Source organism: Hyperolius riggenbachi, chromosome 2 (genome assembly GCF_040937935.1).
Source record: "Hyperolius riggenbachi isolate aHypRig1 chromosome 2, aHypRig1.pri, whole genome shotgun sequence".
In the NCBI taxonomy this organism is placed as follows: domain Eukaryota; kingdom Metazoa; phylum Chordata; class Amphibia; order Anura; family Hyperoliidae; genus Hyperolius; species Hyperolius riggenbachi.
In genome coordinates, this window is record NC_090647.1 from 219509136 (window position 1) to 219521693 (window position 12558).

General features: G+C 45.3%; 1 protein-coding gene across 1 annotated transcript in view; it reads left to right on the top strand.

The window, feature by feature from the left end:
- Positions 1–12558, top strand: part of ATP10A (ATPase phospholipid transporting 10A (putative)) — a 169196-nt gene that overhangs the window by 94335 nt on the left and 62303 nt on the right. The window contains exon 6 of the mRNA XM_068268154.1: positions 5255–5257. Coding sequence (XP_068124255.1) covers positions 5255–5257 — 3 coding nt within the window. The remainder of the gene's footprint in view (positions 1–5254; positions 5258–12558) is intronic.

Sequence of the window (12558 nt, forward strand, 5' to 3'; positions counted from 1 at the left end):
GCAAAAAAGTGCTAATCATGTGGTATCACCGTACTCGGGAGATGTAGTATAATGTGTTTTGGGGTGTATTTTTACACATACCCATGCTGGGTGGGAGAAATACCTCTGTAAATGACAATTGTTTGATTTTTTTTTACACACAATTGTCCATTTACAGAGAGATTTCTCCCACCCAGCATGGGTATGTGTAAAAATACACCCCAAAACACATTATACTACTTCTCCTGAGTACGGCGATACCACATGTGTGACACTTTTTTGCAGCCTAGGTGCGCTAAGGGGCCCAACGTCCTAATCACAGGTCATTTTGAGGCATTTGTTTTCTAGACTACTCCTCACGGTTTAGGGCCCCTAAAATGCCAGGGCAGTATAGGAACCCCACAAGTGACCCCATTTTAGAAAGAAGACACCCCAAGGTATTTCGTTAGGTGTATGGCGAGTTCATAGATTTTATTTTTTGTCACAAGTTAGTGAAAAATGACACTTTGTGAAAAAAAAACAAAAATCAATTTCCGCTAACTTTTGACAAAAAATAAAATCTTCTATGAACTCGTCATACACCTAACAGAATACATTGGGGTGTCTTTTTTCTAAAATGGGGTCCGTTTCTGGGGTTCCTATACCGCCCTGGCATTTTACGGGCCCAAAACCGTGAGTAGTCTGGAAACCAAATGTCTCAAAAGGACTGTTCAGGGGTATAAGCATCTGCAAATTTTGATGATAGGTGGTCTATGAGGGGGCGAATTTTGTGAAACCGGTCATATGCAGGGTGGCCTTTTAGATGACAGGTTGTATTGGGCCTGATCTGATGGATAGGAGTGCTAGGGGGGTTACAGGAGGTGATTGATGGGTGTCTCAGGGGGTGGTTAGAGGGGAAAATAGATGCAATCAATGCACTGGGGAGGTGATCGGAAGGGGGTCTGAGGGGGATCTGAGGGTTTGGCCGAGTGATCAGGAGCCCACACGGGGCAAATTAGGGCCTGATCTGATGGGTAGGTGTGCTAGGGGGTGACAGGAGGTGATTGATGGGTGTCTCAAGGTGTGATTAGAGGGGGGAATAGATGTAAGCAATGCACTGGCGAGGTGATCAGGGCTGGGGCCTGAGGGCATTCTGAGGGTGTGGGCGGGTGATTGAGTGCCCTAGGGGCAGATAGGGGTCTAATCTGATAGGTAGCAGTGACAGGGGGTGATTGATGGGTAATTAGTGGGTGTTTAGAGGAGAGAATAGATGTAAACACTGTGTTTGGGTGGTGATCTGATGTCGGATCTGCGGGCGATCTATTGGTGTGGGTGGGTGATCAGATTGCCCGCAAGGGGCAGGTTAGGGGCTGATTGATGGGTGGCAGTGACAGGGGGTGATTGATGGGTGATTGACAGGTGATTGACAGGTGATCAGGGGGGATAGATGCATACAGTACACAGGGGGAGGGGGGGTCTGGGGAGAATCTGAGGGGTGGGGGGTGATCAGGAGGGGGCAGTGGGCAGGGGGGGAGATAAAAAAAAAATAGCGTTGACAGATAGTGACAGGGAGTGATTGATGGGTGATTAGGGGGGTGATTGGGTGCAAACAGGGGTCTGGGGGGTGGGCAGGGGGGGGTCTGAGGGGTGCTGTGGGCGATCTGGGGCAGGGGGGGAGAAATCAGTGTGCTTGGGTGCAGACTAGGGTGGCTGCAGCCTGCCCTGGTGGTCCCTCGGACACTGGGACCACCAGGGCAGGAGGCAGCCTGTATAATACACTTTGTAAACATTACAAAGTGTATTATACACTTTGTATGCGGCGTTCGCGGGGTTAACATCCCGCCGGCGCTTCCGTATAGCCGGCGGGATGTTGCGGCGGGCGAGCGGTGACAGGCGCCGGCGGAGGATCGCGTCACGGATGACGCGATCGCTCCGCCCATGCCCTTAGAAGGACCGCCGCCTCTGTGGGTGAGCCGGTCCTTTAGGGCTCCACTTCCCGGCCGCCTCTGTGCGTTAGGCGGTCGGGAAGTGGTTAAATGAAACCACTCAGTAAAGTTTATGTGCAGACTGTCGGCTTTAAAGAAAACCTGTATCGAAAAAAGGGCCCCTGGGGGGTACTTGCCTCGGGAGGGGGAAGCCTCTGGATCTGATTGAGGCTGCCCCATCCTTCTTCATCCCACAGTGGGCTTGCTGGGCCTCTCCGAACAGCGGCCATTTCCCGGCTCCAGGGCAGGCGCAGTAGCTGCTCGGGATCAGGCGGAAATAGCCGATCCGAGTTGGATCCGCTCTACTGCGCAGACACAAATCACCTGCACAGTAGAGCGGACCCGACTGGGATCTGCTATTTCTGCCTGATCCGAGCAGAGAGCCACTATTACACCTGTGCTGGAGCACCAGAGGATCCAGAGGCTTCCCCCTCCCAAGGTAAGTACCCCAAGGGGCCCTTTTTTTTTTTTTTTTCGCACTAAAGCGTTTTTTATTTTGTTTGTTTTTTACACGATTCCATTTGTTTCAGGGGCCCAAAAGTAAATGGACAAATTTTAATGGCTGAAAATAAATGTTTTTATTTCAAATACTTGGTTGAAAACCCTTTGCTGCTAATGGCAGCCTGAACGCATGGATATCACCAGATGCTGGGTGTCCTCCTTTTTAATGCTCTGCCAGGCCTTTACTGCAGTGGCTTTCAGCTGCTGTTTGTTTGTGGGTCTTTCTGTGCGAAGTTTAGTTTACAAGAGAAAAGAATACTCAATTGGGTTAAAACAAGTGACTGACTTGGCCATTCAAGAATTTTCCACGTCTTTGCTATAATAAACTCCTGGTTTGCTTTGGCTGTATGTTTGGGACATTGTCCATCTGTATCGTGAAATGCCGCCCAATCAATTTGACTGCATTTAGCTGGATTTGAGCAGACAGTAGGTGAACCCTTCAAAATTTGGCTGCTTTTGTCCTTTTGCACAGCATCAAAAACACTAGTGTACCAGTGCTACTGGCAGCCATGCAGGGCCGCCATCAGGGCAGTACATGAATGTACTGGTCCCGGGGAGAGTCTGGGGCCAAAACCACAGGGCCCCATTGTCATATATGATGTGTTAGTGTGGCCCCTTTTAAGTTACACAATCGTGTGGCTGCTGCCTGTCCTTCTCTCCCTCTGCTGTGTGATTGGAGGACACGCAGCAATGCAGGGGAGGGAATGCAATATGAGACACCCCCCCCCCCCCCCCCCCCCATGCCATGGCTCTTCCCTGTTTGCCATGGGCACCCCTCCCCCGTGAATCTATGATGGAAGAGGTGACTGCCCAGCTACAAGAATAGGCCCTAAACATACATGCAAGAGATAGACCAAGGGGCAGGAGGAAGGGAGCCTCTGCCTGCACCATGGTGCATTCCAAACAACATTAAAGGGAACCAGAGACGAAGCACCCTTGTGTATTTTACCATGTATATCAGTAAGAACATTAGAGAAAACACTTACCATGCTCTCTGTTTCCTCCTCACTGCTAAAAGTGTCTGTTAACAGCAGTCACAAGAATCCCAGACTGAGCAATTAAATCTGGCTTTGCTGGGAATGATTATAGCTGAGTCATTATAGCAAAGCCACAAGGGGGCAGGCTTGGGCTTGAAATAACACCACAGAATACAGACTTAGCTATAATCTTTCTGTAGCAAAGCTAGACGGAGCAGCCTGACTTCTCAGTCGGGGATTCTTATCAGACGTGATAACAGTCAGATTACACAGAGAACAATGAAACAAAGGGCAGATTAGGTGTTTACTGTCATGTTCCCACTGATTTATAAGGTAAAATACAAGAGGGTGCTTCATCTCTGGTTCTCTTTAAGTCCAGCAGATCTGCCTACTGTCAACCAGATAAGGTAAGAGCTTTTATTGATGCTCCAATACAAAAACCAATTCCTACCATTAAAAGTAAGCTAAATCAGCTATACACCCTACATCACAGCCGGCTGTTTGACACGCACTTTAGCATTCCACACACTCAAATCACAATCTCTGCTATACTGATTACTCCTGGGAGTTAATTGGAAGCTGGCCAGCAATAGGTGTCCTATCCAGTTATCGACTGTAATCACAGTATCTGTGGATTATGGATGAAATAGTAATAAGGGTGTCACTCCAGTCTTGTGTGACCACGATATGTAAAACTTTAGAATCAGTCACAGCGGGATTAAATTCACTTGGGGTTATAATTAATGTAACTGGAGCCTGGTGGGCTCTCACCACCTCTTTGGGTTACCTCCACCTGCCGGTCCACTCCTGCCACTAGTGGCTCCACAGTGGCTTTAGGCTCTCTCAGGCTGGGCTCACTCCAGTCGCAAGCGGCCTGTTGGTCACCGCCTCAAACTCTGGAGCCTTCCAGGATAAGTCCTGTTTTGTACCAGACACGGTACAGCAGTGCATCAAGTGTTTTCAGGCTCCCTCTATCGCCCACTGTCTCACGCTTTTGTGTACTGTCTATGCTGGATCAATGTGTTCGCTGTCCCCTGCATACTATCAAATCGGTGTCATTGTGATGACGTCACACTAAATGTATCGCCCACTCACCAGATTTTATTTATTGCTTGTGACCGTTACTTGTGCATACTTGCTTCATTATCACAGCAGAGGCAGAGTATGCACAAGTGACAGCCACAAGCAATAAACGGGAGCGCATTATTACGCCGCCCCAACACCTGACGAAACCCGGTGAGCGGGCGATACATGTAGTGTGACGTATGCTAACACGTGATGTCCTCTCGTTCATGCTGATTTGATGGTATGCAGGGAACAGCCGAACATGCTGAGCCAGCGTAGGCAGTGCGAGTCAGCGGGAGATAGAGGGATTCTGAAAACACTTGACACACTGCTGCACCGTGTCTGGTGCAAAACGGGAATTATGCTATAAGGCTCTGGACTTTTAGACGGTGACCAACAGGGACGCTTGAGACTGAAGCGAAGCCGGCCTAAAAGAGATAAGCCACTGTGGAGCCGTAGCAGGAGTGGACCAGTAGGTGGAGCAAACCCAAGGAGGTGGTGAGAGCCCACCAGGCACCAGTTACATTAATTATAACCCCAATTGAACTGTCTTAATCCCACTGTGAATGATTTTAAAGTTTTGTTCATCATGGTCACGCAAGACTGGAGTGACCCCTTTATTACTAATGCATCCATAATCCACAGATACTGCGATTACAGTTGATACCAGTAGATTGGACTAGACTAGATTGCTGACCAGCTTTCAATTAAGTCGTGTGAGTAATTAGTATTGCAGAGACAGTGATTTGAGTGTTTGGAACGCTAGAGTGCGTGTCACACAACTGGCTGTGATGTAGGGTGTATAGCTGATGTAATACATGCAAGGTAGCTTACTTTTAATTGGAGGGATTGTTTTTTGTATTGGAGCATCAATAAGTGTGATATGTTTTAGCAGACATTATTGGTAATTTTATTACTTTTGTGTTGTGTGCTAACCACTGATTGGCTCCCCTTTTTTGAGTAAACATAATTAATTATAGCCTGAGCGCTTGATATTGTAGTTATTGAAGGTAAGAGCTTTAACCCTCTGCTGTCTTGGCTCCTGGTCACCCCTTTCCGCTGTCATCATCACTCCGTCACCCCTTTTCCCTGCTCGCTGCCCCTTCTCGCCATTGTCGCCGCTTGTCACCTCTTTTTGCTATTTGTCACCACTGTCGTCATCTCTCGTAAACCCTTCTTGCTGTTCCTCAAGCCTCCCTGCTGTTGCCATTTTTCACCCTTTCCCACCGTTGTAGCTACTCTTCACACCTTCTTGCTATTGTCCCCACTCGTCACCACTTCTTGCTGTTGCTGCTGCCTTTCACCCATTTTTGCCACAGTGGCCCCTCGTCAGCCCTTCTTGCTGTTGTCGCCACTCGTCACCCTTCTCCCTGTGGTCAGTGCTATTCTTCCCTTCCCACTGCTTGTCTCTGTTCTTCACCCTTAAGGTGCCCATACACTCGTCAGATTGGCAGCAGATAGATAAGAAATGCATCTGATGATCTATCTGATGCGTTTTTAGAACATTTTTTACCAGGATAGAATTCCAATAGATTTCAGTTTGAAATCTATTGAAATTCGATCCGATGGCATTTTTTTGCCATCAGATTTCCATTAAGGCCGATGCAAACTGATAAGCAATCTCATCAGATCGACCTAAATTTTCCACCCTGCAAGTTCGATGGAAATCCATCGAAATCGGCCGTCGATCGGTTGATTGGCCAACCGATTTGCAATCGATCGGGATCGATCGGTCGGCCAGAAAATCGGCTGAGTGTATGGGCTGCTTTACCCTTTGTGATTGCTGCTCGTAACCTCACCCAGTGCCTACTACTACAATCTTACAATCTACCTATCACTACCTGCCGACCACTACACTCTACCTATCACTACCTCCCAGCCACTACATTCTACCTATCACTACATTCTACCTATCACTACCTGCCAGCTACTACAATCCGGAGCAGTGCTTTGCTGCAGCGCAACTAGATTTGGGCACTGCCATAGACTATAATGGGAATCGGTCTATGGCGGCGCTCAGTGAGTAACATCGGTGCCGTCAGGAGACGGAGCCAAAGTTGCTTAAAAAAACACAATAATTCGGTCTCTAGCAATCGCTGGAAACCGAATTATATCATTCCCCCACTATACATGGTGGCCTGGAGGGGGAATGTAATTAACACGGCCCGGACTTGTGCAGAATCAGGATCAGCCATATAACAGCTGTATCCTGCGCCCAAGTCTACTGGCGCAGTTTTTATATGTATGCCTACAATCTACCTATCACTACCTACCAGCCACTACAATCTACCTATCACTACCTGCCGACCACTACAATCTACCCATCACTACCTCCCAACCACTATAATCTACCTATCACTACCTGCCAGCCACTACAATCTACCTATCACTACCTGCCGACCACTACAATCTACCCATCACTACCTCCCAACCACTATAATCTACCTATCGCTACCTGCCAGCCACTACAATCTGCCTATCACTACCTGCCAGCCACTACAATCTACCTATCACTACCTCCCAGCCACTACAATCTACCTATCACTACCTGTCGACCACTACAATCTGCCTATCTCTACCTCCCAGCCACTACAATCTACCTATCTCTACCTATCTCTACCTCCCAGCCACTACAATCTACCTATCACTACCTGCCAGCCACTACAATCTACCTATCACTACCTCCCAGACACTACAATCTGCCTATTACTACCTGCCGACCACTACAATCTACCCATCACTACCTCCCAACCACTATAATCTACCTATCACTACCTGCCAGCCACTACAATCTACCTATCTCAACCTGTCGACCACTACAGTCTACCTATCACTACCTCCCAGCCACTACAATCTACCTATCGCTACCTGCCGACCACTACAATCTGCCTATCACTACCTCCCAGCCACTACAATCTACCTATCGCTACCTGCCGACCACTACAATCTGCCTATCACTACTTGCCAGCCACTGCAATCTACCTATCGCTACCTCCCAACCACTACAATCTACCTATCACTACCTGCCGACCACTACAATCTACCTATCACTAAAACATATTGGTTGGCAGTTGATTGCGCATAGATTTAATGGCATACTGCTAAACGATATTTAATGCAATCAGAAGGGCTCAATTGTATCCACCTCAGCAAGTGTCATGAGGTGTCGGTTCTGGAAGCAGGAGATTTGGGCGCATGAGACAAGTGGACAAAAAGGGCGCCCCCTTCACTCCCATTATAAATATCGTTTAATGGGCGCCGAACAGGGAAAAAAAGGCGCCGGAGATTATTAACGTTTTACAAACGGCGCCCGGAGATTTTTAAGGTTTTATAACTATGTTTGTGATGATTTAACCTTACAAAACGAGCCCGTGACGAATAACGTTTATAAAGATACTAAATCACTATTTCTAAAACATTAATAAAACATTATTATCCACCCCAAAAAATTATTTACATTTTTTTATTTACATTTTTTATTTATTAATGTTTGTAAAACATTATTATCCATAGGGGGTCTTAGGTTTAGGCACCACCAGGGGGGTCTTAGGTTTAGGCACCAACAGGGGGGTCTTAGGTTTAGGCACCAACAGGGGGGTCTTAGGTTTAGGCACCAACAGGGGGGTCTTAGGTTTAGGCACCACCAGGGGGGTCTTAGGTTTAGGCACCACCAGGGGGGTCTTAGGTTTAGGCACCACCAGGGGGGTCTTAGGTTTAGGCACCACCAGGGGGGTCTTAGGTTTAGGCACCACCAGGGGGGTCTTAGGTTTAGGCACCACCAGGGGGGTCTTAGGTTTAGGCACCACCAGGGGGGGTCTTAGGTTTAGACACCACCAGGGGGGGTCTTAGGTTTAGGCACCACCAGGGGGGGTCTTAGGTTTAGGCACCACCAGGGAGGGGTCTTAGGTTTAGGCACCAACAGGGGGTCTAGGGGTTAGGGATAGGTACAGGGAGGGTTTTTAATAAACGTAAATATAAGTTTCAGTTTAGAAACAGGGAAGATTAACGTTTTAAGAATTGCCGATCTCATACACATTATTTAATGATTTATAAATTCTTAAAACACTATTTGTAAACGAAATTCTACACAATATTTCTATAAACGATAATACTGCTTATCTTTTACACCACGCGCCCTTTTTTCCCGACGCCCTTTTTTGATGTACGCGTCGGTTCTTGCCAGTGAAATTGAGACATGCTGCATTACAGAGATGCCTGTAGCCATTTCTTGTATAAAATAAAAATCCTGTTGAGGATTTGAATATTCCATAGCTTTTGGATATTCCATAGCTTATCAAGAGGTAATTGCCGATTGCGTGAGGCGTTGATTGCCACTGAAGTGAATTTTCTCAGGTTATATGAATGCTCATTGTCTGGCTTATATCTGTGGGCGATTAATGGGGACAGCCGTGTCAATGCATGCTTTTGTCAGGTAATGCAATTACTGTACGGATTCTTTATTTCACGAAGATGGAACTTATTAAGCCCTGTTCAAACTTGTTTTACCATTCAAGCATCACATTACGCTTTTCCTCCACCTATCTTTTGATTCATTTAATACATTTAACTAGCTCCTTGTCTTAATGATTTATGACATTTTGTGTAGCACAGAATTTCATCTTTTGTATCTGAAACTTCTGCTTTATGTCCCTAGCACAGATGTGTTGTCTAAAATCTTTCAGTCTTTTTATACGTTGCCATGTTCATATTTGAAGCTGCTTTATGTCTTATGGGTCTCTGAGAGATGTGATGAGATGGACACTTTACAGTAATAAGAAATTTACCTTTCTATTTTTCTGATATCTAGTTAACTCGTAATTGATGCTTTCGCATTATTTTTTTATAGGACCACTATCATGAAAATCATAACATTTTAAATACGTGTAAACAAACACAAATAATAATTATGCTTCTTCCAGAGTAAAATGAGCCATAAATTACCTTTTTCCTATGTTCTGGTCACTTACAGAAGGTAGTAGAAATCTGAAAGAACCGACAGGTTTTGGACTAGACCATCTCCTCATGGGGGATTCTCAGCAAAGCTTTATTAAGATATTCCCTGAAAAGGATTGGTACAATAATGCTTGCCAGCCTCCCTGCACATTTTTTTGGCATTGGACAGAGCAACTGTTATTCACTAAGTGCTTTTAAACTAAACAAAACTCTGAGAATTCCTCATAAGGAGATGGGCTAGTCCAAAACCTGTTTCTGTCAGCTTTCTACTACCTACTGTAAGTGACAGCAACATAGGAGAAAAGTAATGTATTGCTCCTTTTACTCTAGAGGAAACCTACTTCTAATTTGTATTTGTTTACATGTAAATCGAATTTTACGATTTTTGCTATAGTGGTCCTTTAAAAACAACCCTATTGATAAATTGTAAAATATAAAATGTAGGTTTCTCCCAGAGTAAAATATACTATGTTATTTTTTCCTACGTCACTGTCCCTTACAGCAGGTAGTGAAAATCTAGGTTTTGGGCTTGTCCATCTTCTCATGAGGGAATTCTCAGGTATTTATTTACAAGAGCACTTCTTAAACAGTTGCATAGTCCAGCAGCCAAAATAGTTTGCACGTAATTAGGAAGGCCAGCATTTTTGTAAACTGTATATTCTTTCCGGGTAGTGCATTTTAATAGAATAAAGGGACTATTGAGAATGCCCCCATGAGGAGGTAAACTAGTCTAACATTTTTCAGTAAAAAATGTATTCTGCCAAGATGAAAGTGATGGTGTTTGTGCCTGTGCATAATACATATTTAGGAGTTGATCTGCTTAAGTTGGAGAATGAAGAACTTAAAGATGAGCGTAGTGAAGTTTAGCAGGTGGTCAGTTAAAAATCTATCATAGATTAGTCATTGATGCACCACATTGCAGCACTCTTCTTCTGATCAGCCAAACTAGTGTCCCACTAGTTGTGTATTCTTGGATGCAGTATGTAATTATGGGACAGACTTTACCAAAACGAGCACAAGGAACGTTGGAGCCAAAACCTTTGCAAATATGCACTAGTTAATTGGTTGAAAAGTTGTGATTGTACAGTTTTGCCGCAAATTTACTGTGCTTTAAATTCAAGTTAATTGATCTTTTTTTAAAAAAAAAACAAAAACGATCCAAAAAGTGCTTTGAGATGTGACTGGGCCCTAAGGCCCCGTTCACACTGCATGCGTTGCCGTCCGGATTTCGGCAACGCGTGCAGGAGGCCAACACGCACGACATCAGACTGCACTCTCTGATGTTCACACTACATGCGTTCCGGACCAGTGCAGTCCGGGAACGCATGCTGCACGCATTTTTTTTACCAAAGCGTTCAGCTAACTCTTCCACGCAACGCATAGAAACGCAGATGGCGTGCGCTAGTACGTGTTGCGTTCCGAGCGCACGGCTATCTGCGTTACATGATGTGAACGTGGCCTTAAACGCACTTAACATTTTCCGGGTATCTATTTTTCTGATCTATTCCCAGCTGATCACCAGACAGGTATTTCCCCCAAAATTATATGAACGATTCACTGCCTGTCAAATTTTGAGCATCATTTATTGCTCAAAAGTCTGAATGGAGAGGTTGGAAAATCTCTGTGAAGGGGGTCAGGGCAGGAGTGGTGAGTGAGGGATGTAAATCTACCACATAACCTATACTACTTTGTACTTTGAAATCTGATCTTGCTGTGCTCACATGTTTACAAAGCAAGCTTGGTAGAGCAGATTCTAGGAGAAAAAGGGGTAAGGGAGGAAGTGACATCATTATTGGCATCAGTCAGAGGGAACCAAAATGGCAAATGCCAGGAACCGTATTCTCTTTATTTACAATATAAAATTAACTGAAATCTAAACTTGGACAATACAATACATCTGTTATTTATCCACTTAAAGTGGACCCAAGTTAAAAATACAAGATTTCAGAAATAAAATCTATTTTCTAAATTATAATAAATAGCAGCATTTTTTCAGCTGCATGATGACAAATATAAAATATTTAACATTTATTGGAGGAACCCCTCCCTTCCTTTCATATTGCCGGGACAGAATCCGGCAAACTGGTGGAGTAGGAGGTGTCCTGCAAAGGAGGAATTGCTAATGGCTGACACCTGTATAACCCTAGTTATGGAAAGAGAAGGGTGAAAAGCATGCACTGAAATGCTCATAGGCTTGAAGGAGTGTTTATTTGTCTTTGTATGTGTCAGAGTGGTGCAACTAAATATTTTGAATTAAAAAAAGGTTTGGTTTGGTTCCGCTTTAAGGACCGCGGTGTTAAACTCTCCTAGTGACCAGGCCATTTTTTATTTTTTTTTCCTAAATGGTCCACTGCAGCTTTAAGGCCTCGCTGCAGGGCCGCACAACTCAGCACACAAATGATTCCCCCTCCTCACCAACAGAGCTTTCTGCTGGTAGGATCTGATCCCTGCCGGCGTGTTTTTTATTTTTATTTGTTGTTTTTTAATAAAAAAAAATTTTATTTTATAAAATCCCCGCCCTCCCTCCCCCCGCTAGCCAATGACAGTGATCGGCTTTCATAGGCATCAGCCTATAACAGCGGATCGCTTTTGTGCCTCGGATGACACGGCTGTCCCCAGTACAGCGCTGCCTTAGATCACAAAGCTGTACAGTCTTATTAGATGGCGGTTTCGCTGTCTAACAGTGTCCGAGCAGCGGAGGTCCGTCATTCCAGTGGGGATGCACCCGCGATCTTCTGCAATCCCCGCCCCTAACACTTCACGAGGATCTGTGTGGAGTGGTCCTGGGGCTGCCGCCGCGTTCACACCAATCGGCGTGAAGCGGTCGGCAAGGGGTTTAGTAGAACAATTATTCATCTTATACATGTGGTTTTTTTTTTTTCTTGGCATAGTATGGCTGTCCATGCTGATTTAAAGGTCTAGAGACTTCTGTACACATGCCGGATTCTCAGCCAAGAAAGTCACAAACTACTGTCTCATTCGAGTTCAGTGTAGCGAGTGTAGCGAGTGTGTGAGGCTTAAAGCCCCATCTACACGATATGATTCTTTGTGCGATTCTATTACGATTCTATTTACGATCCGACTAAATCCGACATGTCCGATCGGGATTCGATTTATCA